At 42.1% G+C, this 26,759-nt stretch overlaps 1 protein-coding gene across 2 annotated transcripts in view; it reads left to right on the forward strand.

Moving 5' to 3' along the window:
- The window catches only part of PUM3 (pumilio RNA binding family member 3), a 335,654-nt gene that overhangs the window by 120,258 nt on the left and 188,637 nt on the right, over nt 1-26,759 (forward strand). The window contains exons 1-3 of one of the 2 annotated variants that reach the window (XM_053907768.1): nt 16,778-16,895; nt 22,136-22,242; nt 22,787-22,891. In XM_053907768.1, coding sequence (XP_053763743.1) covers nt 16,793-16,895; nt 22,136-22,242; nt 22,787-22,891 — 315 coding nt within the window. In that variant the 5' untranslated portion in view covers nt 16,778-16,792. Of the gene's footprint in view, nt 1-16,777; nt 16,896-22,135; nt 22,243-22,786; nt 22,892-26,759 lie in introns of those variants that run through there. The other variant, XM_053907767.1, reaches the window with a different exon arrangement.

A 26,759-nucleotide genomic window follows, 5' to 3' on the forward strand; every position in this document is an offset into this window, starting at 1 on the left:
CATGTACCCATTCAAATCTGTATTTTTATATCCTTTGAGCAACTACCTAATAGTGCAATTGCTGGATTGTGGGGTCGTTCTGTTTTTAGTTTTTTTGAGAAACCTCTATACAGTTCTCCAGAGTGGCTGCACCAGTTTGCATTCCCACCGGCCATGCAAGCTCTCTTGCTTCCTTTTCTCCACATTGTCACCAACATTATGGTTTTGATTTATGCTTTTCTGATTAGTGATATTGAGCATCCTTTCATGTACCTGTTGACCATTTGTATGCCTCCTTTGGAAAAATGTCTATTTAGGTCCCTCTGCTCATTTTTTTATTGGCTTTTTTTTTTTTTTTTTTTTTTGCTATTGAGTTGTGAGATGTGTGTGTGTGTGTGTGTGTGTGTGTGTGTGTGTCTATCAACCCCTTATCCGATATGTGTTTTGCAAATTTTTTCTTCCATCTTCCTTCATTTTGTTGGTTGTTTCTTTTTCTGTGCAGATTTTTGGTATCATCCCACTCATTTATTTTTACTTTCATTGCCTTTGCTTTTGGTGTCACATCCAAAAAGTCATTGCAAAGACCATCGTCAAGGAGATTCTCCTTGTTTTCTTTCAGGAGTTTTATGGTTTCAGTTCTTACATTGAAGTCTATAGTCTATTTCACATTACTTCTCAGGAGGCCCAATTGCAAATTTCTACATGTGGTTCGTCGTTTGTCCTATCACCATTTGTTGACAAGATTAGCCCTTACCCGTTGAGTATTCGTGGCTCCCCTGTCAAATGTTAGTTCTCCATATATGTGAGGATTTGTTTGTGGCTCTAAGTTCCATTCCATTGGTGTATGTGTCTGTTTTTATGACAGTACCATACTGTTTTGCTTACTATAGCTTTGTAGTGTTTTTTGAAATCAGGAAGTGTGATGCCTTCAGCTTTTGTTGTTCTTTCTCAAGATTGCTTTGGCTATTCTGGGGTCTTTCATGGTCCTGTACAAATTTTAGGATTGTTTATTCTATTTTGCTGAAAAATGCCAGTGGAATTTTTAGTTATTATTATTATTTTTTTTTTTTTGCCATTGGAATTTTGATGGAGATTGCATGAAATCTATAGATGACTTTGGGTGCTATGGACATTTTAACAATATTAGTTCCAAACCATGAACATGGTATATATATCTATATATATATATAGATATATAGATATAGATATATAGATATAGATATAGGTATATAGATATATATAGATATAGATATATTTCCATTTGTTGGTGTTTTTGAGTTTCTTTTATCAAAGTCTTCTTCAATTTTCAGTGGGCAGATCTTTCGCCTCCTCGGTTAAATTTATTCCAAAGTATTTTATTGTTCCTGATGTTATTGTAATGATTTTTCCCCTTTCTTTTTTAGATTCATTGTTAGTATATAAAAATGCAACTTATTTCTGTAGATTAATTTTGTATCCTGCACCTTTCCTGAATTTGTTCATTAGTTCTAATAGTGCTTCAGTGAAGTCTTGAGGATTTTCTCTCTATGAGATCATATCATCTGCAGACAAGGAGTTTTACTTTTTCCTTTCTGATTTGAATGTCTTCCCCCCCCCCCCCCACCCTGTGATTGTTCTGGCTAGGACTTCCAGTACCCTGTTAAATAGGAGGGGTGAGAGTAGACACCCTTGTCTTGTTATAGAACTTAGAGGAAAACTTTCAACCTGACCATTGCATGATGACCATTCAGCATGATGTAATCTCTGGTTTTGTTATATACAGTCTTTATTAAGTTGAGATACGTTCCTTCTGTGCTTACTTTGTTGAGAGCTTTTATCAGGAAAGGATGTTGTATTTTATGAAGTGCTTTTTCTCCATCTACGGAGATGATTGAATGACTGTTATCTTTCATTCTGTTCACATGGTGTATCACATTTAGTGATTTGCATATGTTGAGCTATCTTTGTGTCCCAGGGATAAATTATCATAGTGTGTTGTTAAATTTGGCCTGGTAATATTGTGTTGAGACTTTTTGCATTTATGTTTATCGAAGATAATGGCCTGTAGTTTTCTTTTCTTGTAGTGTTCTTATATGGCTTGGTGTCAGGGCAATGCTCGCCTTGTAGAATGAGTTTGGGGGTGTTTCCTCTTTTTTAACTTTTAGAAGAGTTTGAAAGGGATGGCGTTAATTCTTCTTTAAATATTTGGTAGAATTCACTAGAAAAACCATCTGGCCCCGGGCTTTTTTTAGTTGGGAGGGTTTTTTTTTTAGTACTGATTCAATCTCCTTACTCATTATTGGTCTTTTCAGATTTCGAATTCCTCATAATTCACTTTTGGTACTTTGGTTGTTTCTAGGAATTTCTTCTAGGCTGTCCACCTTGTTCATGTATAAAATCGCCCATAGTAGCCTCTTAATGACCTTTTATATTCTTGTGATATCAGTTTCAATGTCTCCTCCTTCATTTCTGATTATACTTATTTGAGTCATCTTTTTTCAGCTAATCTAGGTAAAGTTTTGCCAATTTTGTTTGTCTGTTTAAAAACCCAGCTCTTAGACTCTAAAAAACGGAGAACAAACTGAGGGTTGATGGGGGGTGGGTGATGGGTATTGAAGAGGGCATTTTTTGGGATGAGCACTGGGTGTTGTATGGAAACCAATTTGGCAATAAATTTCATAAAAACAATAGAATAAAATAAAATAAATTACAATTCAAATAAATAAATAAATAAGTAAAATAAAAACCCAGCTCTTAGTTTCATTGATGTAATTTTTTTTTTCTGTTCTCTATTTCATTCATACTCTGATATTTGCTTTTTTTGTTCTGACATTGGACTTATTTTGTTCTTCCTTGAGGTGTAAAGTCAGGTTGTTTATTTGAGATCTTGTTTTCATTATGTAGCTATCATTAAAGCTTCCTTCTTAGAATTGCTTCTGCTGTATTCAATAGGTTTTAGTATGTTTTATTTCCATTTTTGTATGTATCAATATATTTTATTTCTTCTTTGACTTATTGGTTGTTTAGGAGAGTGTTGTTTCATTTCCATGTATTTGTGACTTTTCCAGCTTTCCGCTTATTTTTTATTAGTTTCCTACTTTTGTGGTCAGAAAAGATACTGGTATGATTTCAGTCTTCTTAAATTTGCCAAGACTTGTTTTGTAACATATCGTATGATCTATCCTGGAGAATGTTCTGTGGGTATTTGGGGAGCATGTATATTCTGCCATTGGATAGGATGTTCTATAGATGTCTATTATGTTCATTTGATCTGAAGTATAGTTTAAATCCAGTGTTTCCCTATTGATTATCTGGGTGGGTATTGAAGTGAGAATTGGAAATTGAAGTCCCCTATTATTAGTTTTTTTTTTATCTATTTCTTTATCTATTTCTCCCCTCAGATCTGCTAATATTTGCTTAATATATTTAGGCGTTCCAATGTTGGGTGCATATACATTTATGATTGTTATATCATCTTGATGAATTGATTCCTTTATCATTTTATAATGACTTCCTTTGTTTTTATGGTTTGGGGCTTAAAGTCTACTTTTTCTGCTCTAACTATAGATACCGTGCTCTTTCGGTTTCCCCTTCATGGGAGGTCCTTTTATACCCCTTCACTCCGAGCCTGTGTGTTTCCTTAAAGCTGAAATAAGTCTCTTGTAGGCAGCATATAGTTGGGTCGTGTGTGTGTGTGTGTGTGTGTACATGCATATGCTTATCCAACCAGCCACTCTCTGCCTTTTGATTGAAAATTAACTAGAAATTAATCCATTTATGAAACTAATATTATGCTATATGTTAACTAACTAGAATTTAAATAAAAACTAGAAACAAAAAAAAGAAATCAATCCATTTACATTTAGAGTAATTATTGGCGGGGTAATTGTTGATAGGTAAGGACTTACTAATGCCATCTTATTGATGGTTTTCTGGCTGTTTTGTATTTCCTTGTTCCTTCTCTTAATGTCTTCCTTCGTAAATTGATGATTTTTTTTTTGTACTGGTATACTTTGATTCCCTTCTCTTTATCTTTTGTGAATCTACTATAGATTTTGGCTTTATAATTACCATGAAGCTTACATAAAACATCTTATGGGGCACCTGGGTGGCTCGGTTGATTAAGCGTCCAACTCTTGAATTCTGCTCAGGTCATGATCTCATGGTTTATGGGATTGAGTCCCACATTGGGCTCTGTACTGACATCTTAGAGCCTGTTTGGCATCCTCTCGCTCGCTCTCTCTGCCCCCCATGATCATGTGCATTCTCTCTCTCTCTCTCTCTCTCTCTCAAAATAAATAAATAAACTTAAAAAAAATCTTATAACAGGCAATTTTACACCAACAATTCAATTGCGCAAAAACTGTGTTCTATAGCCTCCTTTCCCCATGTTTTGGTTTTGATGTCTCAATTTACCTATTTTTATATTGTGTATTCATTAACAAATTGTTATCGCTATAGTTATTTTTTAAATGGTTTGGATGTCATTATATCCTAGCCAAGTTTTTTTATAGTTTTTTAAAATTGTATTTATTTTGAGAGAGAGAGGGAGACAGAGACAATGCGAGTAGGGTAGGGGCAGAGATAGGGTGAGAGAGAGAATCCCAAGCAGTTTCTGCTCTGTCAGCACAGAACCCGAGTCAGGGCTCAATCTCACCAACCATGAGATCATGATCTGAGCTGAAATCAGGGTCGGATGATTAACCGACCGAGCCACCCAAGTGCCCCTGCTATAGGTATTTTTGATATTCTTGTCCTTTAACACTTAAACTAGTAGTAAGTGGTTAACACACTGCCATATTATAGAATGATGGTATTTCTGAATTAGTGTATTGTATATTTTCATATGTTTCCATGTTACTAATTAGTGTTCTTTCAGTTCATCATAAAGAAATCCTTCCAGCATTTCTTATAAGGTAGGTCTAGTGGCAGTGAACTTCCTCAGTTTTTCTCTGTCTGGAAAAGTTTTCCTGTCCTTTATTTCTGAAGCATAACTTTGCTGGATAGGGTATTCTTGGTAGTTTTTTCTTTCAGCACTTTAAATATATCCTCCTACTCTATTCTGGCCCATAAGGTTTCTGCTGAGAAATCTGCTGATATTCTAATTGGGGTTCCCTTGCAAGTTACAAGCTTTTTATTCTTTTCCTGCTTTTAAAATAATCTGTCTTTGGGGTGCCTGGGGGGCTAAGTCAGTTAAGCACCAGACTCTTAGTTTCAGCTCAGGTCTCATGGTTTCATGAATTTGAGCCCCACATCGGGCTCTGTGCTACCAGTGCACAACCTTCTTGGGATTCTCTCTCTCACTCTCTCTCTCTCCCCCTACCCTATTCATGCTGTCTCTGCCTTTCTAAAAATAAATAAAATTAAAAAGTAAAATTCTCGTTGATTGGTTTGCAGTTTTATTATAATATATTTGGGGAGGATTCTTTCACCTTGAGTTTATTTGGTACTATGGATGTCATCAACTTGGATACCAAGTCTCTCTTCAGAGGAAAGGAGATTTACTCCTTTAAAGAAGGTTTCTGCCATCTTTTCCCTCTCTTTCCTTCTGGACCTCCAGTAATTTGCACGTTTTTTCTTTTTATGGTATCCTATAGGTCACATATGCTGTGTTCACTCTTTGTTTTTTAAATAATAAAACATAAAAATTTATGTAGGTACCCTCCATTTATGTATATTATTTTGTTCACTCTTTTTCATTCTTTTTTCTTTGTTCTCCTCTGACTAGACAGTTTCAAAGTTCTGTCTTGTAACTTACAGATTCTTTCCTCTGTTTTGTCCAGTCTGCTGTTGATATTCTCCATTGCATTTTTTTCAACTCATTGTATTCTTTAGCCCCAGAATTTCTATTGGATTCTTTTTTATGATTTCTGCCTCTTTGTTAAACTTCTCATTTTGTTCATGTATTATTTTCCTGATTTCATTGAATTATCTTTCTGTGTTTTCCAATAGCTCATTAAGTTTCTTTAAAACAGCTATTTTGAATTATTTCCTGGGTAAATCATAGTCTAGTCTTTGTCATTGGTTACCAGAAGATTATTGTGACCCTTCAGTGATATCACATGGCCTTGATTTTTCATGTTCCTTGAAATTTGCAGCATAGCTGTCTTCACATTTGAAGAAGTATCACCTACTCCAGTCTTTACTAACTGGGAGAGAAATACCTTCCATCAGTCCTGCTAGGGATTCTGAGGCTGTCTCAGACCTTCTGTGGATATACCTGCTCTACATTTCTTGCTCCCTTATGTGGCAGAATTCTTTTTTTTTTAAATTTTTTTTTTAATGTTTATTTATTTTTGAGACAGAGAGAGACAGAGCATGAATGGGTGAGGGGCAGAGAGAGAGGGAGACACAGAATCAGAAGCAGGCTCCAGGCTCTGAGCCATCAGCCCAGAGCCTGACGCGGGGCTTGAACTCACGAACCGTGAGATCGTGACCTGAGCTGAAGTCGGACGCTCAACCGACTGAGCCACCCAGGCGCCCCGAGAATTCTTAACCCTTAATCTGTTCTTTCAATCTTGCGATGCTCGAGGTCAAGTACTGATGGTTTTCCTTTGTTTCCCAAAAGATGATGCTCAAGCTTAAGCATGTGGTCTCTTCTTGGCCCACGATTGGGGGCTGGCTTTCTACATGCTCACCAGCCACCTGCCGGAGATTGCTCTCACTGCCACCATCAGGAGCTCACACAGAGAGCTGGCCATAGTGGGGAGGTGTGTGTGAGTGAGGCATGCAGAGCATTGAACATGCCTGTGGGCCATCTGCAGAGATCCATGAGCAAGATGTCTCCAGCAGCTTGTTAGTGAGCTTCTTGATGGAGTCCATAACCCAACTTCGTAGGATTCGTGTCCCTTTAATGCCCTCTGTGAGTCCTGTCTGCCACTCTCCTAGTCTCTTCCCATTCCCAGTCATGCTTCTCATGATTCGGTAGTCTGGATGGGGTGAAAAAGAAGTGAACATCTTTGGCAGCATTCCGCACAGCTGGAGAAGCTGGGAACTTACACACTCTCACTTTCCCCCGTGGTAGAAATCATGGGCAAGAAGATCTCTCCTAGCCTTAAGATCTGCTTTCTTGGAAGAGGAGTGATGTGGGTAAAGTCAGACTGTTCCTCTTACCCCCTCCGGTGTGTCCAAATTCGTATTTTATTTTTTTGCTTTGACAGTGTGTTGACACTTACCCATTGAAAACCTGGATTTCCACAAAAGTGCTCTCGTCCATAGGTGATTATCCAAGATAGTGTTTTCTTGGGGACTCTCAGACCACAGTTGAGAAGGGCTGGAGCTAGTTCATAGGTCCCTGCGGGGTCCATTGCTGGAACCAAGATCTTTGTACCTGGCACCTGACACATGATGGGGTGAGACTCTGCCTCTGTCTTTTTGTGTACAGGGCTGGATCCCACAGCTCCCATGAAGGTGCTTTAGGCCATGCGTGGATGCCAACTTTTTCTGGGGAATGGGTTGGGCGGTAGACACAAGGGATGTCTTACTCAGGTCTGATGCTGACATCACTGTAAACTTGGTGTTCTTGTTGCTTTATTGTGATAAGTCATACATTGTGTGATTGATAGTTACCTGGTTTATACGGACAGTTATTGATCAGCTGGAGTATTTTTTAAAAGTTTTGGGCATAATTTTCCCAACCTAGAATAATGGAAAACTAGTTTCCAAAGAAGGGAATTCTGCATTTACACACATAAAAGCCATGACTGTCATGATTTTGTAGTGCTGGGCATAAAAAAAAAAACATTTCTCTGTGTAATCAGTCTCTCTGGCTGCAGCTAAGCCATTTCTCTGTTAGTTATGTCACCTCAGTCTAGTACCTCTGAATTCTGTCTTTGTTCCTTTTGCCCTCCAGTGTAGAACATGCTCTTCAAGAATGTCCTACTCTCCCTCTCTCTCTGCCCCTCCTTCACTCTGGTGTTTTCTCTCTCCCTCTCTCTCTCAAAACAAAAATAAAAGAAAAAGGAAAAAGAAAGACAAAGTCCTATGTTTTAGAATTCCCCACTTTCTGGAATGCAGATGCTGGTAGGGGCAATAAACATTGGCCTCGCTAATTTGACTCGGAGGAAACTGTGTCTGTATCTCACCTTCATCTGTACAGCAGAGATCATAACACCTCCCGGCAGTGGGGATTGAATTAAACAACACCATGAATGTGAAAATATCAAATGGAGCAGTTCATAAATATGTGCTTGCTTTTTAACCGTGGCTGAGACTGGTAGCAGGAAGTATCTCTCTTCTCCACTCCTGATTGCTCTTTTGTGTTTATCTCCCCTCCTGCTCTTTCCCCCAGCCTCCTCCTCTTCGCTTTGGTTCCTGGGCAGATGCTACTATGAAGACAGTGCAGCTCCCATCTGCTTTCAGCATATGGGACCAACACTGTTGCTTCCAAAGTCCTTGTATTTGCTGTTCAGAGCCGGGGGAGGGGGAGGGTGGTTATTGTGTGGAAAGTGAGGCAGAAAGTTGCAGACCGATTTAACCGGTCTGTTAAATCTTCATATAGTAACGGTGGAATCAACAGATCGATCTTTTTGTCCGTCCTCCATCCGTGAATCCAGCTCCCAATTTCTTCTACCATGAAAGTGGAGTTTCCACACATATTTATGTAAGAAAATTAAAATCCATACATTTCAAGATCAGGGAGAATATAGAAAGCACAGAGAACTGAGGCCAAGAGGACATTAAAACACCAATCTGCATAGCATAGGACCCACAAATACTACTGCAGACCCATGATTTTGGCTCTCAGCATCCTGGCACCCAAGCAGAAGGGCAAACGTGATCAATTTACAAGATTCTCAATGCCCACAGGGGCAGAGCAGTGGCCAGCAGGCAGACTATATCAAGCAAAGCTCCTTTTGGCATTAGATCTGAAGAAAGTTTCTCAGCGTGGGCCCCTAATCATATGTGGAACATCCTTCAAATGAGAATATCAAGAGTTCTAAGCTCAGTGCTCATTCGAGAGCTGGCGTGTAGTTAAAGCTTCAGCTAAGTCACCCCCTACACACACACACCAAACAAAAACAAAGCAAAAAAACACAACACCTGCTGGCTTTGGCCATGAAAACACTGCCTGTAACCAATATCATTGAGTGTAATCCTCCTGACTTTGGGTCCATGGTATACACCATTCCATATGAGGAGAGTACAGATGGATGTCGACCAAGGAGCATTCATTCAACTCGACTGTACCCATTGGCTGCTTATCACAGAGGTAGATGCTTGGGCCCGTTTCTCATGGAAGTAGATGGTTGGGCCAGTTTGTGAGGAGAGGGTGATAATGCAGGCCATGCTATGGGCATCCTTGCTGGGCAGGATTGCTCTTCATCTATGGATGTCACACTCCTGAGGTCCCTAGATCATCTCTAGCTGTAGGGGAGGGTTAGGGGAGGTAGATGCCCTGATAGAAACTCATCTTCACCGCTGAAATGACACTCAGGACAGTCAGCAGCCCCACAGTGCTGGGAAGGTGAGTTGTTCAGGAATGATCCGGACCCATCCCTAGAGCTTATCTAAGCGCTGTAGACTTAGAGTTTGAATGTGCTCTCTTGAGCATCTGCACAAAATAGCCAAGTAAAGTCACTGCCAAGAAGATCAACAGCTTCTTCTATAAGCTCGAAATGAAACTAACATGTGATTGAAAAGGCAGCATGGTAAAATTTCGTCTATCATTTTCTGTAGCTTTTCTGACTTCATGATGCTTGGAAATAGAAGGGGGGTTGTTGATATTTTCAGTTGCAGACTTGCTGTCCACTTAATTTTGTAGTGGATCCTGGGGGATATGGGAGCACAGACTCAAATGCCAGCAGGGCCCAGGCCGGGGACAGAAGTGCCCAGAAGAGGGCCGGTTGCAAATATGAGAAGTCCTCCCCCTTGGCCACCTGGAGATCCGTTTGCATTCAAAACACGACAGCAGCTCCTTCCCTTGTGGTGGTTGTTGCCACGGAGAAATTCAGACCCAGGGATATCCTGATGCACACTTTTAGCCAGAAACTCACATTTCCTGTGAAATTTTTCTGGTTTTTAAGACACAGGATGGCCAAATTTAAAAATGCCTGAGGGCTGGATTTAGCCTGTGCTCAGTCATTTTGCACCCAATGAACCAGCTGTATAAATGTGAAAGAGAAAACAACAGAATAGCAAAGAGATTGAGCTACGAAGGCACGTGCATATCCCTGCTTCCAGCCAATTACAGATTCGTGTCATTGAGAAAACCACCGTAGGTGAGTTTTTCTATCTCTCTCTCAAAAAAAAAAAAAAAAGGAAGACAAGAATAATTCATTGTAAGGTAGCACAGCTGTGTAGTATTATTGTTAAATCCATGTTTGAGTGGAAAAGAGCTAGATCTTAAAAAGAGCTAGCTTTGAGATCTTAAAAGCTCGATCTAAAAGTCCCCTATTGGGGCACCTGGGTGGCTCAGTCGGTTGAGCGTCCGACTTCGGCTCAGGTCATGATCTCATGGTCTGTGAGTTCAAGCCCCACGTCAGGCTCTGTGCTGACAGCTCGGAGCCTGGAGCCTGCTTCCAATTCTGTGTCTCCCTCGTTCTCTGCCCCTTCCCCACTCATGCTCTGTCTCTCTCTGTCTCTCAAAAATGAATAAACGTTAAAAATTAAAAAAAAAATAAAAGTCCCCTATTGTGGGACGCCTGGGGGGCTCAGTTGGTTAAGTGTCCGACTCTCGATTTCAACTTAGGTCACGAGCCCATTATTCATGAGATCAAGCCCCAAGTTGGGCTGTGTGCTGACATGTGGAGCCTGTTTGGGATTCTCTGTCTTCCTCTCTCTCTCTGCCCCACACCTCTCTCTCAAAATAAATAAATAAACTTTTAAAAAAAGTTGTATTGGGGTGCCTGCGTGGCTCAGTCGCTTGAGCGTTGGACTTCGGCTCAGGTCATGATCTCGCGGTTCGTGGGTTCAAGCCCCGCGTCGGGCTCTGTGCTGACAGCTCAGAGCCTGGAGCCTGTTTCCGATTCTGTGCCTCCCTCTCTCTCGGCCCCTCCCCTGCTCGTGCTCTATCTCTCTCTCAAAAATAAATAAAACATTAAAAATTTTTTAAACGTTGATTAAAGTTGTTAAATGTCATTAAATTTTTTTTAATGCTTTATTTATTTATGAGAGAGAGACAGAGACAGAGAGAGCATGAGCAGGGGAGTGGCCGAGAGAGAGGGCGTTACAGAATCCAAAGCAGTCTCCAGGCTCCGAGCTGTCAGCACAGAGCCCAACGTGTGGCTCGAACCCACAAACGCAAGATCATGACCTGAGCCGAAGTTGGATGCTCAACCGACTGAGCCACCCAGGCGCCCCCTTTTCTTTTTCTTCTTGTCATGATAAGCATACTCTTTAGTCCCCATCACCTGTTTCACCCACCCACCCCACCCACCTCCTGTCTGGTAACCATCTATTTCCAGAACTTTTTTGGGTGTGAAAAGGAATGCAATCAGTAGTTTCTGCAGGATAACCTCCCTTCAGAGCCCCAGAGCCCATCCACTGTATAACGGCGTCTGAGTCTCTTCCTTCAGCCTGCGTGACCCTGCTGTCCAGCCACTCATTCTTTTCCTTTTTAATTTTTTTAACGTTTATTTATTTTTGAGACAGAGAGAGACAGAGCATGAACAGAGGAGGGTCAGAGAGAGAGGGAGACACAGAATCCGAGGCAGGCTCCAGGCTCTGAGCTGTCAGCACAGAGCCCGACGCGGGGCTCGAACTCACGGACCATGAGATCATGACCTGAGCCGAAGTCGGACGCTTAACCGACTGAGCCACCCAGGCGCCCCACCAGCAACTCATTCTTAACTAAGGTGGGACACAGGATCCGATGCTCTGCTGGGTGGGATATGGGAATCCAGTGGTAGAAACAGAATGCCAGGAGGTGTGAGCAGGGCCAGATACTCTCAGCGGGTGTGGACAGGAATATGGAGCTGGTAAAAATGTGCCACATCAGGGCTGCAACATGATCCAGGACCGGAAGTGTTGACTCAGTCTGCTGCTGGGAGCAAAACCTGGGTTTGGGCTAGCCACAGCTCAAACACTGCAGAAGCCACACAGCTGAATGTGTGTTTTCCATGGCTCACCTTTCCGCAGTTGGCCCCTTGAGGCACACTGATCTTCTCACTTGTACTTCCCATTCCCACTTATTCTGTCATGTTTCCACTTCTCTCTCAGCACTGGTCAGCTGTGCTTTGGTCAGTCCTTACTCTTCTTTCTTCTGCTGACAGACGCCCAGTTTTCCTTTGGGTTCAGACAGGGCTGACTCGAGTCTGGTCAATGGACACGGACCCCTGGCCAGAACAACGGACTCAGGAATGGGTCTTTAATTGAACAGGGTTCAATGAGGTTCGGTCTGGGGCTTTTGTTGGAACGTTTTAGAAAGATTGGCTCTGCTGGGGTGGTTGCGGTGTCGTTCCGGAGACGCTGGTGGTAATCTTGTTCTGTGATGGGTCATCTCGTCCTCCTGAGCGTGAAGCCTGAAGCGAGAAATAGGGATTAAGAAAGAGAGAAAGAGACAGTGATAGAAAGATGGGGAGGCAGAGCTAGGAAACAGAGGGAGAAGTAGAGAGAGGGTGTCTCAGCACTATCCTTTGAGATCCTGGACACAGCCATTCCTGAAAATGGAATTTTAATCCTTGATTTGTCAGTTTTGTGAGCCGGAGCATTTCTCTTTCAGTTCAACTTAGCTGAATTTCCACCACTTGCCAACCAACGAGTTTTCACTGATGTCCTTTGCTTAGAATCTTGGTCCTGTGCGGGGTCAGTCAATTATCCCTCTGTCCAAGGCTGACCCCTGTTCCTTCTGCTTACTGGAGACCACACAGTGCTTAGATTCTGGGCTTTTCCTGTCGGCGGTGGAACACCAGGGCGGGAGGATGAGGATCCCACGGGGATGAGGGACTTGGCTCAACCTTCAAACAAATGAATGAACCTCCCTCCAAACCTACCTTCACAAATGGTGAGGCCATTTTACATGTTTAGGTCAATGCCGATCATCTCAGTAAGTGTTTAATTGGTTTTTAAGATATGCATGAAAATCGCCTCAGAAACTTGATAGAATGTGTGACCCATTTTTTTTTTTTTTTGCAGAAGTCTCTAAAGATTTATAGATGTAACAAGTATAGAAAATACTCCCGAATGGCTCTCCCCAGTGCCTTGTACTAATGTTTTGGTTGGACAAAAATAGTGTTAGGTAAGTGGTATTTGGATCATGAATTACAGGTTTGGATTGCAAATTGCAAGGCTCGGAGAGAAAAGCAAAGCGAGTCGAACATTCAGTTTCTGAGAGTGCCTCAGTACTTTTGTTTTGAGAGAGGCTGATTTGGCAGTTGCTTTCAAGGAATGCTGACAAGTTTTGTTTTGTTTTTGTTTTTTGTTTTTTTTTTCCCCCAAAAGGAGACAAAAACGGTATGAGAGAGAAATTAGCTGGACGTTTGGTGAAGCCGTCTGTTTGTCTAGTTTTCCCATAGTTTTCCCATGCGTACAATAGAAATATCCAGTGTCTTTTTTTTAAATGTTTATTTATTTGGTTTGAGAGAGAGAGAGAGAAAGAGGGCGAGCGGGGGAGGACTAGAGAGAGAGGCAGAGAATCCCAACAGGCTCCACGCTGTCAACGCACAGCCTGACGCAGGGTTCGAACTCACAAGCCGTGAGATCATGACCTGAGTCGAAATCAAGAGTCGGGCGCTTAACCGACTGAGTCACCCAAGCGCCCCAGAAATAGCCAGTATCCTGTAATAGTGCTCTGTCGACCGCTCAAGGAATCTACTTTATGTCTAAATCCTTCTGCTACTTTACTAAGAAAACCTGCTTGTATGAGAAGTAAGAAGGGCCGTCCTTCAGTTGAATTTCACTCAGCAGCAGAGTCCCCTGCAAGTATACATGTGGGGGGTATGTTCAGAGAGAAGACCAGCTTGCAGCTGTTGGCCTCCTACCCATACTGCTTGAATGATGCCCCCATGGGTACACCTGTTTGTCCAGCTCTGCCCAGATAGGAGGAACAGTGCAGTCTTCCCTAGCCCATTTCCATCCCGAGAGGGGGGGCACCCAGACCGTGAAGCTAGGGGAAGGAGAATTGAATGGGGCGAGTCGTTGCTTCGTTGTCTCCTTTGTGTACTGACTGCAGGAAAATAGATCGCTTCCTTAGGTGCCCAGCACGCTGAGCTTGATTTGGCAAACTTGAGCTGATGAGCTAGAGAAAAAAATAAAAGAGGCTGTCGGTAAATGAGTCACGATAGCCCCAAAGCATGTCTGCTACAGTGTTTAGAGTTTGACATATTATTTAAAAAAAAAAAAAAAAGAAGAAGAAGAAGAAATCCACACTGCGATTATCATATTGTCAGTTGTGTATTTTCTGGTACAATTTTGGGACATGTGGCCAGAACAGGTGATGCAGTCAGACAGGTATTACCCTTTCCTGCAAAGAAAGATGCTTGGTAAATAAACTCTGCATGGAAAGCACTACAGACAGTATCTCTTGTAAATAGCAGCTATTTAAGAGAAGCGAGCAAACAAAAACAGATCCCTTCAATCTGGTCTTTTGGAAGGAACAACAATAAGGAAACGGTGAATCTCCGTAGTCTATTGATCCGCGAGTATGACTGCATGCTGAAATTGAAAAGTAATGGCTTGGTACGAAGAAGCCGAAATCGAGCTCGAGAATCAAAGGAAAATGATGAGAGCCATGGCTGTAGCACGGTTAATATCTACGTGGTAGAGAAAATTGCATCTTTTTGTTTGTGGTGAAAATGACAGAACATGGCGGTTTAAGCCAGAGCGGCTGCCCTCTTCACAAACAGTGTGGATAAGTGTGTCCTTTGAAAGAAGTCCCCTTTTGACTCACGATTCATGCCTTGCCGGAGGGACTTGGCTTTTGTTAGGAATAGAGGGCATTTCCTCCTTCCTATATGCCCCGCCCTGTGCTTCGCTTCTGGAATCTACCCAACTGGGACCTCTTTATTCCAGAGCCCTGGCTCTGACCCCTCTCCTCCCACCTTTTCTACCCTGAGCGGCCGGAAGGAGCCAATATGCAAACGTGAACATCCATTTAGACTTAATTATGTTCTAAACAGCGGGCGTTTCTTTTCTCTCCTCTGGGAGCCTTCCTGGCCCTACAGAATGAATGGCATCTTGTAAACAAATGATGCCTGCAGATCAAAAAGCTTTTTCATTAAAAAAAAAAAGAAAAAAAAAAGGCTCTTCTTGCCAAAATGTTCTCCAAAGGCAAAAGTACCTGCTGGATTTAAAGATTCCTTCACTCCTCTTGGCGAAAGTCCCTCCCCCTAGTTTGGAGAATCAAGGAAGAGAAGTTGCGTCTGGCTGCGTCTCATTTTGGGTCCTCCACTGAGAATTGCCACAGACGGGAGGTTTATGTCTCCCCAAAGTTCATATTTTGAAACTTCATCCTCAAATGTGGTGGTATTTGAAGGTGGGGTCTTTGGGAAGTGGTTATAAAAGAGACCCCAGAGAGGTCCCTTACCACTTTCACCATGTGAGGACACCGCCAGAAGCGAGCAGTCTGCAACACTAGGGCCTGACCATGCGTGGCACCCTGATCTCAGAATTCCAGCCTCCAGACCTGTGAGAGATGGATTTCTGTTGTTCATAAATCACGCGCTCTACGGCACTTTGTTAGAGGGGCCTGGATCGTTTAACACAGTGTCCTCCAGAGTCCTTTCTTCTGGACACTGAGGGGAGGGAGAAGTCAACAATTAAATTTCTTGTCCTTTTAAAAGTGTGTTTAAAAAAAATCCTTCAGGTCATGATCTCGCGGTTCGTGGGTTCGAGCCCTGCGTTGGGAAGCTCGGTGTCTGTGTCTCTGTCTCAGTCTCTGTGTCTCCTTCCCTCTTTGCCCCTCCCCTGCTTGTGCTCTGTCTCTCTATGTCTCTCAAAACTGAACAAATGTTAAAAAAAAATAATTACAACAAATTTTTAAAAAATCCTCATACCTCGCATGGAAACACAGACATTTTCTTTATTTGTACATATTCATTTAACCACTTAAAGTAAAGGTAAGGGTGGCTTGTAAGGAAAACATTTTCCTGGCAGCCATTGGGACAGAAATCATCGTAGGCAGGAGTTAATTGATGCTGCTTCCTGCACTTTCCTGGATGCTTCTTACTTTCTGAATCCCATAAATACATCGTAAACTTGTTACACAAGAGACTCTGAAAGAGTTGTGACTGTAGTGTCTGTAGTGTAATAATATTGGATTTTTCTTTTTTTTTTTAATTTTTTTTTTTAACGTTTATTTATTTTTGAGACAGAGAGAGACAGAGCATGAACGGGGGAAGGGCAGAGAGAGAGGGAGACACAGAATCGGAAGCAGGCTCCAGGCTCTGAGCCATCAGCCCAGAGCCCGACGCGGGGCTCGAACTCACGGACCGCGAGATCGTGACCTGAGCCGAAGTTGGACGCTTAACTGACTGAGCCACCCAGGCGCCCCGATATTGGATTTTTCAAATAGCAAACATAATAGAGCTGATAGATACAATTACTGTTTATTTTGGAAGGCCGGTTATGTGTCGCATGGATACTGCTGTAACCTAAAACTTTGTTGGAACTTCTCTTTTGCCGTCGTCTCCTTTGGAGACGGTTGTCTCCTTTGGAGTCAGTTGGTGAGTGACACAAGACTAACCGTGTTACTTGATAGTCATAATCTTGTTTGTTAACCAAAAATGATACTTTCCCACGTGTCACGCATCCTGTTTGCTAAACTAGGCACCCTTTATTTTTGGCTGTATTAAGAGCTCGGATTTCCCCCAAAGTATGGAGACGGTTGAGAATATTCAAAAGACTGTGCGTTGAACAAAGGAATTTACTGTAGGCTTTGAAAGCCCAAACAGCTTAGATGCCCAGGATTCAAAGAACTCACACATGGGTGACACAAACCACTGCTGGCTGTCCCTGTGAGATCAGAGGGAATTGGACAGGGGCCAAGAGACCAGAGCTGGGTAAATATTATCTAATATCTTCTGGTATTTTTTTTAGTATGTCTGAGAAATTTCATTTCATTTCATTTCATTTCATTTCATTTCATTTCATTTTTTGGTACATTTGAACATTTCAGTAGTCTCAGCAGATTTCAATTATACAATCCACTGTTAGCGACTGTAGTCACCATGTTATACATTAGATCCTCAGACCCTGTGCATCTTGTAGCTAAACATTTATATCCCTTTACCAGCCTCTCCCTATCCTATTCTGCCCCACAGCTCCTGGCAACCACTTTTCTACTCTCTCTTTCTTTCTAGGAGCTTGACTTTTTACAAGAAGATTCCACGTGTAAGCGATAACGTGCTATATTTGTCTTCCTCTGTCTTACTTCATTTAGCATAATGCTGTCAAGTTCTATCCATGTGGTCACGAATGGCAGGATTTCCTTCTGTCTCATGGCTGAATAATATTTCATTGTGGGGAACAGATATTATATAATATATAATATACATGTATATATTAACATAAAGTATTTCTCGCATCTTTATCCATTCATCTGTTGACAGACACTTAAGCTAGTTCCCTGTCTTAGCTACTGTGAATATCGTTGTAATGAACATGGGAGTGCAGACATTGCTGAGATAATGATTTCACTTCCTTTTGGATTATATACCCAGGAGCGGGATTGCTGGATCAGATGGTAGTTCTATTTTAACTTCTTGAGGAATTTCCTTACTGTTTTCCGTGGCGGCTGCACCGGTTTACATTCCCGCCAACAGTGCACGAGGGCTCCCTTCTCTCCACATCCTCACCAACACTTGTTATCTTTTGCTTTTTGATGATTGCCATTCTGACAGGTGGGAGGTGATGTCTCGCTGTGGTTTCGATTTGCGTTACCTGATGATGGGCGATATGAAGCGTCTTTTCATGTGTCTGATGGCCATCTGCATGCCTTTGGAAGAGTGCCTGTTCAATTCCGTTGCCTAGTTTTTAATCAGATTGATTAGGTTTTTTTCCTACTGTGGGGCTCTGTGAGTTCTTTATATATTTTTTAGATATTAACTCCTTATCAGATGTGTGATTTGCCAATATTTTCTCCCATCCTGTAGGTTGCCTTTTCATTTTGTTGGTATTGTCTTTGCGGCACAGAAGCATTTTAGTTTGATGTCATCCCGCTTCTTTATTTTTCCTGTTGTTGCCTTTGCTTTTGGTGTCAAATTCAAAACATCATTGCCAAGACCAATGTTGAAGTGTTTACCCCATTTTCTTCTAGAAGCGTTATGGTTTCAGATCTTACGTTCCACAATTTAATCCATCTTGAGTTGACTATTGGGCATGGTGTAAGGGGTCCAGTGGATATCCAGAGGTGCGTGTGGATGTCCACTCTGCCCAGCCTCATTTATTGCAGAGACTATCCTTTCTCCATTATACCTTCTTTGTTTCTTTGTTGTAATTTGGTTGAGTATATAAACAAGAGTTTATCTCTGGGCTCTTTCTTCTGTTCCATTCATCTGTGTGTTTTTATGACAATGCCATAATGTTTTAATTACTACACCTTTGTAATATAGTTTGAAATCGGAAAGTGTGATGCCTCCAGCCTTGTTCTTCTTTCTCAAGAGTGCTTTGGCTGTTGGGGGTTTTGTGGTTCCATACAAATTTTAGGATTGGTTTTCTGTGAAAAATGCCCTCAGAATTTTGATAGGATGGCACTGAATCAGTAGATTGCTTTGGGTAGTGTGGGACATTTTCATCATATTAATTCTTCCAAACTATGAGCACAGGAGATATTTCCCCTTATTTGTGTCATCTGCAACTTTTTTCATCAACGTCTTACAGATTTTAGTATGTAGATGCTGGCGTCACTTCCTTGATCCCGTTTATTCCTAAATATTTTATTCTTTTTGATGCAGGTTTAAATGGGATTGCTTTCTAGTAGTTCGTTGTTGGTGTTTAGAAACACAGCTGATTTTTGTATATTGATATTGTATCCTGCAACTCTACGGAATTCATTGGTTATAACAGTTTTTTTGGTGGAGTCTTTAGAGTTTTCTATTTGTCTGCAGATAGAGACAATTTTGCTTCTCCTTTTCCAATTTGGATGCCTTTTATTTCCTTGTATTGCCTAATTGCTCTGGCTAGGACTTCGAACACTTTGTTAAAAAGGAATGGCGACAGTGGGCATCCTTGTCTCGTTCCCAGTCTTAGAGGAAAAGCTTTCAATGTTTTACTGTTGAGCACACTGTCAGCTGAAGGACTGTCATGTATGGCTTTTGCTGTGTTGAGGCGTGTTCCCTTTTTATACCCAGTTTGTTGCAAGCTTTTATCTAACAAAGTTTTAAAACATTTTTGAAGTTTCAAAATAGTACCCAATGTCTTTTGAAGGGAATAAAATGCAAATATAGAAAATTGTAGTTGAGTAGAGTTGGTACTTTTGACCCCCTGTAGAAGTTGACAAGGAAATAATTAGGTCCAAAATTTGAAGGAACATGGTTAGAAATCTTGTTGAAATTAAGATCTCCTAAGTCTGTGAAACTGTTGCCTCTGGGAACAAATCGGAAAAACAAGACCAAAAGGAAACCGTAATTAATGGGCTCTATAGCTTTATGTGTAGTCGAGAGATTCTATATGAAAAGTACTGACCAGAAAAAGCTAACTATTGTTCATGAAAAAGCAGGCTGTAGGGAGGTCTGGGTGGCTCAGTTGGTTAAGCATCCGACTCTTGATTTTGGCTCAGGTCATGATCTCAGGGCCATGAGATGGAGCCCCGCGTCCGGCTTCACACTGGGCATGGAGCCTGCTTGAAATTCTCCGTCTCCCTTACCCCGTATCTTCCCCACTCACAGGCATGCGTGCACACCCTCTCAAAAAAAAGGAAAAAAGAAAAAAACAGGTTGTAAAACAGGAGAGTTCAGTACTATTGTAAATAATACAGAGAGAGATAAAAATATATGAAAAAAAATTACTGGGAAATTTTATCCCAAAATATTATTAGTGGTTATACCTCAGAATCCTTTTTTATTCTGGGCTTTCTTTTCTGAATTGTTAAATTTCATATGATCACATTATTTACAGAGTTTTTTTTTTAATTGTAAAAGAAAACAGTCAAAAGGTAAATGTCACGGGGGAACAGAAATACCGATTCGTCTGTTGATTGCCCACGTAGGAGGAAATCGTAAAGAATTAGAGTCTCTTTTACTGTAATATAGAGTTAGGATACTTATTTTTTACGGAGGTTCTGTTAACTGGAGTTCTCAAGAATGTCTTGTCATCAGAGTCACCAGGGACAGAGTTAAAGATACAGGTGCTGGGCTCTGTCATCCCAAAATAGTACGCCAGGGTAGGGACTTGGGGTCCAACTATAGGGAAATGGCATGTCCATCTGAAACATACATCCATTAACAGTCATGTCAAGAGACTACTTAAAAATGCGGGAAGTTATTCATGTACTTTTTTCTTCTTCTTCTTTTTTTTTTAATGTTTATTTATTCATTTTCAGAGAGAGAGGGAGAAAGAGAAAATCCCAGGCAGGCTCCACTGTCAGCACAGAGCCTGACATGGGTCTTGATCCCACGAACCGTGAGATCCTGACCTGAGACAATATCAGGTCAGACACTTAACCAATTGAGCCACCCAGGTACCCCGATAGTATCTTAAATTAAAAGATGTATTTATAAAATAATGGGATGAAATTGTGCAAAGAGGAATTTTTACACACACACACACACACACACACACACACACACACCCCAAGAGAATATACACCAAAACGTGAATAGTAATTAATAGCTTGCATAATGAGATGATTATTTTTATTTTCTTCATTTGGGTTTGTTGCATTTTGTGAATTTTCTACACTTTTCAAATACTGATTTTGTAATTATGAAAAATTTTTTTGCATTTTTAAACATTATTTTTGAAAAATTTTTAAATTTTAAGTTATTTTAAAAATTTTGTGTTTATTTTTGAGAGAGACTGAGAGTGGGGGAGGGGAAGAGTGGGGGGGGACAGAGGATCCAAAGTGGGTCGCGTGCTGACAGCAGAGAGCCTGAGGCAGGACTCGAACTCACAAACCGTGAGATCCTGACCTGAGCTGAAGTCAGACGCTTTACCACCTTAGCCACCCAGGCGCCCCTCAAAGACATTTCTAAGTCAAAAGTCACAAAACTTGACAGCCTTGTAGGCTGTGTTAGCTATTAGTGATACCACTTTGGGGATTTTTTTTGAGCCTTCACTTATGTATTCCTTTCCTCAAATAATAGAAAGCTTTGCCTTGTATTCACATATCTTCAGTTATTTTCCTTTTTCTCTGTACACCTAGAGAAGTGTGAAAAAGAACCCTGTTGTTACAATAGAATGAGATTATATAGATATACATATGTATATATATCCATTATATGCATATTTTGTATTCACATATATATTTTTTCCTTATCATCAACAATCACCTTCCCCAGAGGACTTACTTAGAATAAACCTGTTTAGCTTTGTGAATGTGGGACCAGGAGGATCCCATGAGCCCAGTCTCTATGTGTTCCATTAAGCTCTCTCATGTGATATTGGTGAATGCAAATATGTGTGACAAGTGTACGTAAGGGTGTCACATCTCAGAGTGGCACCCATAGCCACCTTGCCGTTCCTTATCATGTGTGTGTTTGGGGATGAACATGCCCTTTGAATCTTCTTTTTTTTTTAATTTTTTAATGTTTATTTATTTTTCTGAGAGGGAGAGGCAGAGCGTGAGCAGGGGAGGGGCAGAGAGAGAGAGAGAGAGGGAAACAGAGAATCCAAAGCAGGCTCCAGGCTCTGAGCTGTCAGCACAGAGCCCGACATGGGGCTCGAACCCATGAACCGTGAGATCATGACCTGAGCTGAAGTTGGGTGCTCAATTGACTGAGCCACCCAGGCGCCCTTTCTTTCTTTCTTTTTATTTTTTTAAGTTTATTTATTTTGAGAGAGAGAGAGAGAGAGAGAGAAAGAGAGAGGGCATGAGCCAGGGAGGGTGGAGAGGGAAAGAGAGAGAATCCCAAGCAGGCTCTGCACTGCAGCGTGGAGCCTGATGCAGGGCACAAACCCAAGATCTGCGAGATCACGACCTGAGGCGAAATCAAGACTTGGATGAATGCTTGACTGACTGAGCCACCCAGGTGCCGTCTGCCCTTTGAATCCTCTACTATTTTCCCAGAATTTTGTAAAGAGCGTAGTGGTGAATTCTGTGCTTCCCTCCGTGTAGAAACGGGTCTGCTTTTTGTCCCTGCAGATCTCAGCTCATTTTCAAATACCTTGAAAAGCTGCCGGAATGAGAAAAAGGAGCCCTCGGTGTTCAGCCAGCGGACAGAAGAGGCATCAGCTGTGCAGTATTTCCAGGTCAGGAAAGTTGTTCCGGGTGGAACTGAGTTTCCATGTGATGCACACCTGCGGATACACCTGAGCGGGCTAGAGGGCTGGCTTGCCTGATCAGGATTATCATCGTCACTACCTCCTGCTCTCCTCCCGCTCTCACTCAAGACCTCTGTCCAAGTCCTATTTTTCTCTCCTGGCTCATGAGACTCATTAGGGACATCCCTTTTGGCTCTGGCCTTTCTCTCTCTTATCGCTGTTACTCTTGACCCTCATAGCCTCTGCTCTGAGGAGGGACCCTGGGCACTTACTTGTCTGACCAACATCGAGGCCTGAATCTATCTCGTGAAGCACCTGCTGAAAGTCTGGGGTCCACTTACAGTTCTAGACCTTACAAGCAGAGCTAAGAAGGACAGGTCACTGTGTCTTCAGAGCCTCAGCTTGCCTGTGTATTAGGTTAAGCCTACCTTGACCAAGGTGGCTCTCAGAACCATATGTGCATGAAGGGGACGTCATATGTCCATGACTTATGGGTTGTTGACTGTCCCTGTCCTTGTCTTTTCCCCCACAGTTTTATGGCTGCATTTCCCAGCAGCAGAACATGATGCAAGATTTTGTAAGGACAGCCACTTACCACAGAGCCATCCTCCAGAACCACATTGACTTTAGAGACAAGGTAATGCCAGCAGCATGTTATTATCTCAGACCATTTTAAGAAGGCTTGTCAAAAACGAGAATCAAAATTAAGCTTTGGTAGAACCACCGTATGACCCAGCAATTCCACCCCCTAATTATACATGCCAAAGAATTGAAAGCAGGCATTCAAACAACTGTTTGGACATGAATGTTTATAGCAACACGATTCACAATAGCCAGAGTGGAAAGAACCCAAATGCCTATCAGCTGATGAATGGAAAAACAAAATGTGGTACGTCCATACAATGGAATATTGCGGGCATCGTTCATATTTACCTTGTCCACAAAAATAATGCAGTGCTGATACATGCATCAACATGGGTGAACCACAAAACCTGCCGAGTGAAATGAGTGACAGAAGCTCATAAATATGATTCCGTTTACATGAAACATCCAGAATAGGCAAATCAGAAAGGAGGCAGACAGGTGGGAGCCAGGGGCAGAGGAAGGGAGGAGTGGGGAGTGGTGCTTAATGGGTACAACGTTTTTTTTACGGTGATAGAAATGGCTGGAAACTTGAGACAGGTAACAGTTACATAACATAGGGAATGTGCCGGATGGCACTGAATTTTACAATTTAAAATGAGTAATGGTTCGTTTGACGTTATGTGAGTTTTACCTCAATAAAGAAATTAAGTTCCGAGTGCCAGGAACTCAAGAGACTGAATGACCATCTCTTGGTGCATGGAATGGGTTAGGACCTCTATTACTACCTAATGAATAGCTCTTATTAAGTCACTGTCCTTCGATTTTTTTTCATAGACTCCACAAGTGCCTGCACGTATTTCCTTCACAAAATGCATCTGAATGATGAATGACTGCTAACACGTTATGAAAGTATTGTCCATTATTATTCTCCTACCTGTTAAATACAAAGCCAGTGTTCAAAATACTATATGGCCCATCTCGGAGGCATGAAGACCGGTCAGTGGAATCAGCAGTCCCAGGATTTAGTTTTACGTTTTCTCCCTAACTAGCTGCGTGATCTCAGACAAAACAGTAAACTTCTCTGAGCGTCGCAATCTATTCTACTGCCACAGTAAATTGTAGACCACAGCCTTTGATATCTGCAGTATTAGCTCCTCCGGAAGGGTATGGTAGAACATTGAAATAATGATCCTAATGACTCATGGCTCCTCGTGTCCATGCCTATTTGCAAAGTCCTATAGCTTTCCCTTTCATCAAGAGATAGTCTAATGTTTTACTTTTATCTCTGTGCTGTTCGTATGATCTGCTTTCACCAAAGACGATGACAGAGGTCACATCATGTGGATTTCAGAGCCTAGGGCTTAAGGAGCCTTGTGGCTCCTGGCCTTACCCCCTTGGAACCCTGAGATTTCCGTACTCAGTGAAGAAGCCCGGTCTAGCCTACTGGGGGTTGAAAGGTCACATAAGAGGACTGAGACCCTCCAGTCAACAGCCAGCACCGACTGCCAGTCCTGTGAGTGGGGCCACCTTGGCCTGCTGTCTAGCCACCCCTACAGCTGAATGCAGAGACGTGAATGCATCCAGGCAAGATCAGCAGAGAAGCTGCCTGGCCCTCCCATGGAATTGAGAGAAATGATAAATTGTCTCCAGTTTAATCCACTAAATTTTGATGTGGCTTCTTCTGCAGTACCAGTTGATTAAAACAGAGAGAAAATTCATGAGGAAGTAGCGATAAATGGGCACCCAGCTCAAAGCTGATCTGCCACTGGCCTTCATTCTTCTGTCGTATTCTGCTACTGAGCCCATCAGAGTTTTTGGTACTTTTTATGTTACATTGGTTATTCCAGAATTTCCATTTGGCTCCTGTTTCATGGCATCTGTTTCTTGCCTGAGGCTTTCTGTCTTACCCATTGGTTTCAGCAGTGTTCACGATCGCTGGTTGGCACATCTTTACCATCGTTTCTGTCAGATCATTCTAACATCCGTGTTATTGCTGGGTTGGCTTCAGTTGGTTGCGTTTTCCAAGGGAATTGGAACTTCCCTGATTCTTCATATGCCACAGAATTGTGGATAGTATTCTATGCATTCTGAATATTATGTTAAGAGACTCTAGGTTCTTGCTTAATGCCTAGGGAAAATGTTGTTTGTGTTTTTGTGTTCATTCAGCTTGGTTAGTTTCAGGCTGCGAGTTCCACACCACTAGTTGGCCTTCCGAGGGCTCTGGTTCTCACATCAGTTCGGTTTTCAAAGACTTTGGCAATGCTGTTTGGGTCTGCATGTGTGTGTGTCACCCGATGGTCAGTCTGACACCTGGGGAGAGTTCTCAAAGTATTGGTATGCTAATTAAGATCAGATTCCTGCATGTACAGATTGAGGGTGAGCCCAGGAATTTTTTTAAAAAATTTTTTATAAATTAATTTTATTTATTTTGAGAGAGAGAGAGAGCAAGCAGGGTAGGGGCTGTGGGTCGGGGAAGAGAATCCCAAGCAGGCTCCACACTGTCAATGCAGAGCCCGACGTGGGGCTCAAACTCACGAGCCATGAGTTCATGACCTGAGCCAAAATCATGAGTCAGGTGCTTAACTGACTGAGCCACCCCAGCGCCCAGCCCAGGAATTTATTCAGGGAAAGAAAACTTTATGGAGTTGCTTTGCCAAACTCCTTCCTCTCCCTGATTTCCCGGTGCTTTCTGATTCCCTGAGACCACTTCTCAGTCTCGGGCTGAAAATCTCGCTTTTTCGTGCGCTTCCATGACTTTGCCTACGCTGGCCAAGCAGAGAGAAGACAAAGAAAGAAGAAAGGCAGCTGGCGGGGCGTTGGTGGTCTCAGCCTTTGGGAATGACAGCATCGAATGCGGAGGTAGGTTGCCTGCCCTCATCGTTTCGGCTCCTGATGCAGTCACTACCACTAGATCGCTGGGGGCTGGAACACAGAAGGGAGGAAAGGGGAGGGAAAGAAAGGAAGGAGAGGAGAGAGAAGAGGAAAAGAGAAAAGAAGAGGAAGGGAAAACCGGAGCATTTTCATATTCGAGATTGTAGCGTCCTTTCTTGATGTCGGAGCCAGAACTACTAGGTGTCCCCAGGAGCTCTTTTGTCTGTGCCCTGGTGCCTATTTCTGGTGTGTTGAGTTCAGATCATGGAGGATATGGTTTGGCAGTATTTGAATTCTGGTCTTCCCCAGTCTGCCTGCTACTGTACACATTTCAGAGTCTTCCAAGTACCTGTCCCATGCATTCTGTATTTAGTGGAAGAGACATGGTGCAGTGAATTCTCTCCAACTTACCCAGGACCACTTGCTTCCTAAAAGGCAAAACTGGGTACTCTGATGATTGAGGGTGATAAGACCAGAGATGGCTGTTTGGCCACAGGGTCTCAGATGTCTTGTCATATGTCCTGAGGTGCCCGTCACCCTTGCTTTGCCAGTGGGGTCCTGCCTGGTTAACAGATAGGAAGTAAACATCCCTAACAAAGAGGACCTGATTATGGCAGGTGGACAGGATTAGGGTAGAGGGGGAAAGCTTATTTCTTTTGACTCTCCATCTCGTGTTCAAGAGAGTGGGCAAGCAATCTTACTGACCTAAGATAGGGATTTTTTGCTAATTGAAAAAAAAATAATCACCTCTAAACTATTGATTGCTTTGTGGTTTGAAGATGTTTCCTGGAGGTAATACTTTTGCTTAGGAAAACTTCTCTCCCTCTGGAGTTGCTTAGTTTTCATCTATGATCTATTTTCTATTATCTACAATCTATTTTCTGTGTTATCTATAATCTGTTTTTAGTTCTGGGGTTTACGGCTTCTTAAGACCACTCCCCAAACGACTGATCATATGAATAATTTGCATTCTAATCTTCCACAGAATTTCACATGGATTATGTCACTTGACCCTTTCATTTGTGTATCTTTTCATCCACAAAAATGAA

This window comes from Panthera pardus, unplaced genomic scaffold, assembly GCF_024362965.1.
Source record: "Panthera pardus isolate Hobbes unplaced genomic scaffold, ASM2436296v1 HiC_scaffold_20, whole genome shotgun sequence".
In the NCBI taxonomy this organism is placed as follows: domain Eukaryota; kingdom Metazoa; phylum Chordata; class Mammalia; order Carnivora; family Felidae; genus Panthera; species Panthera pardus.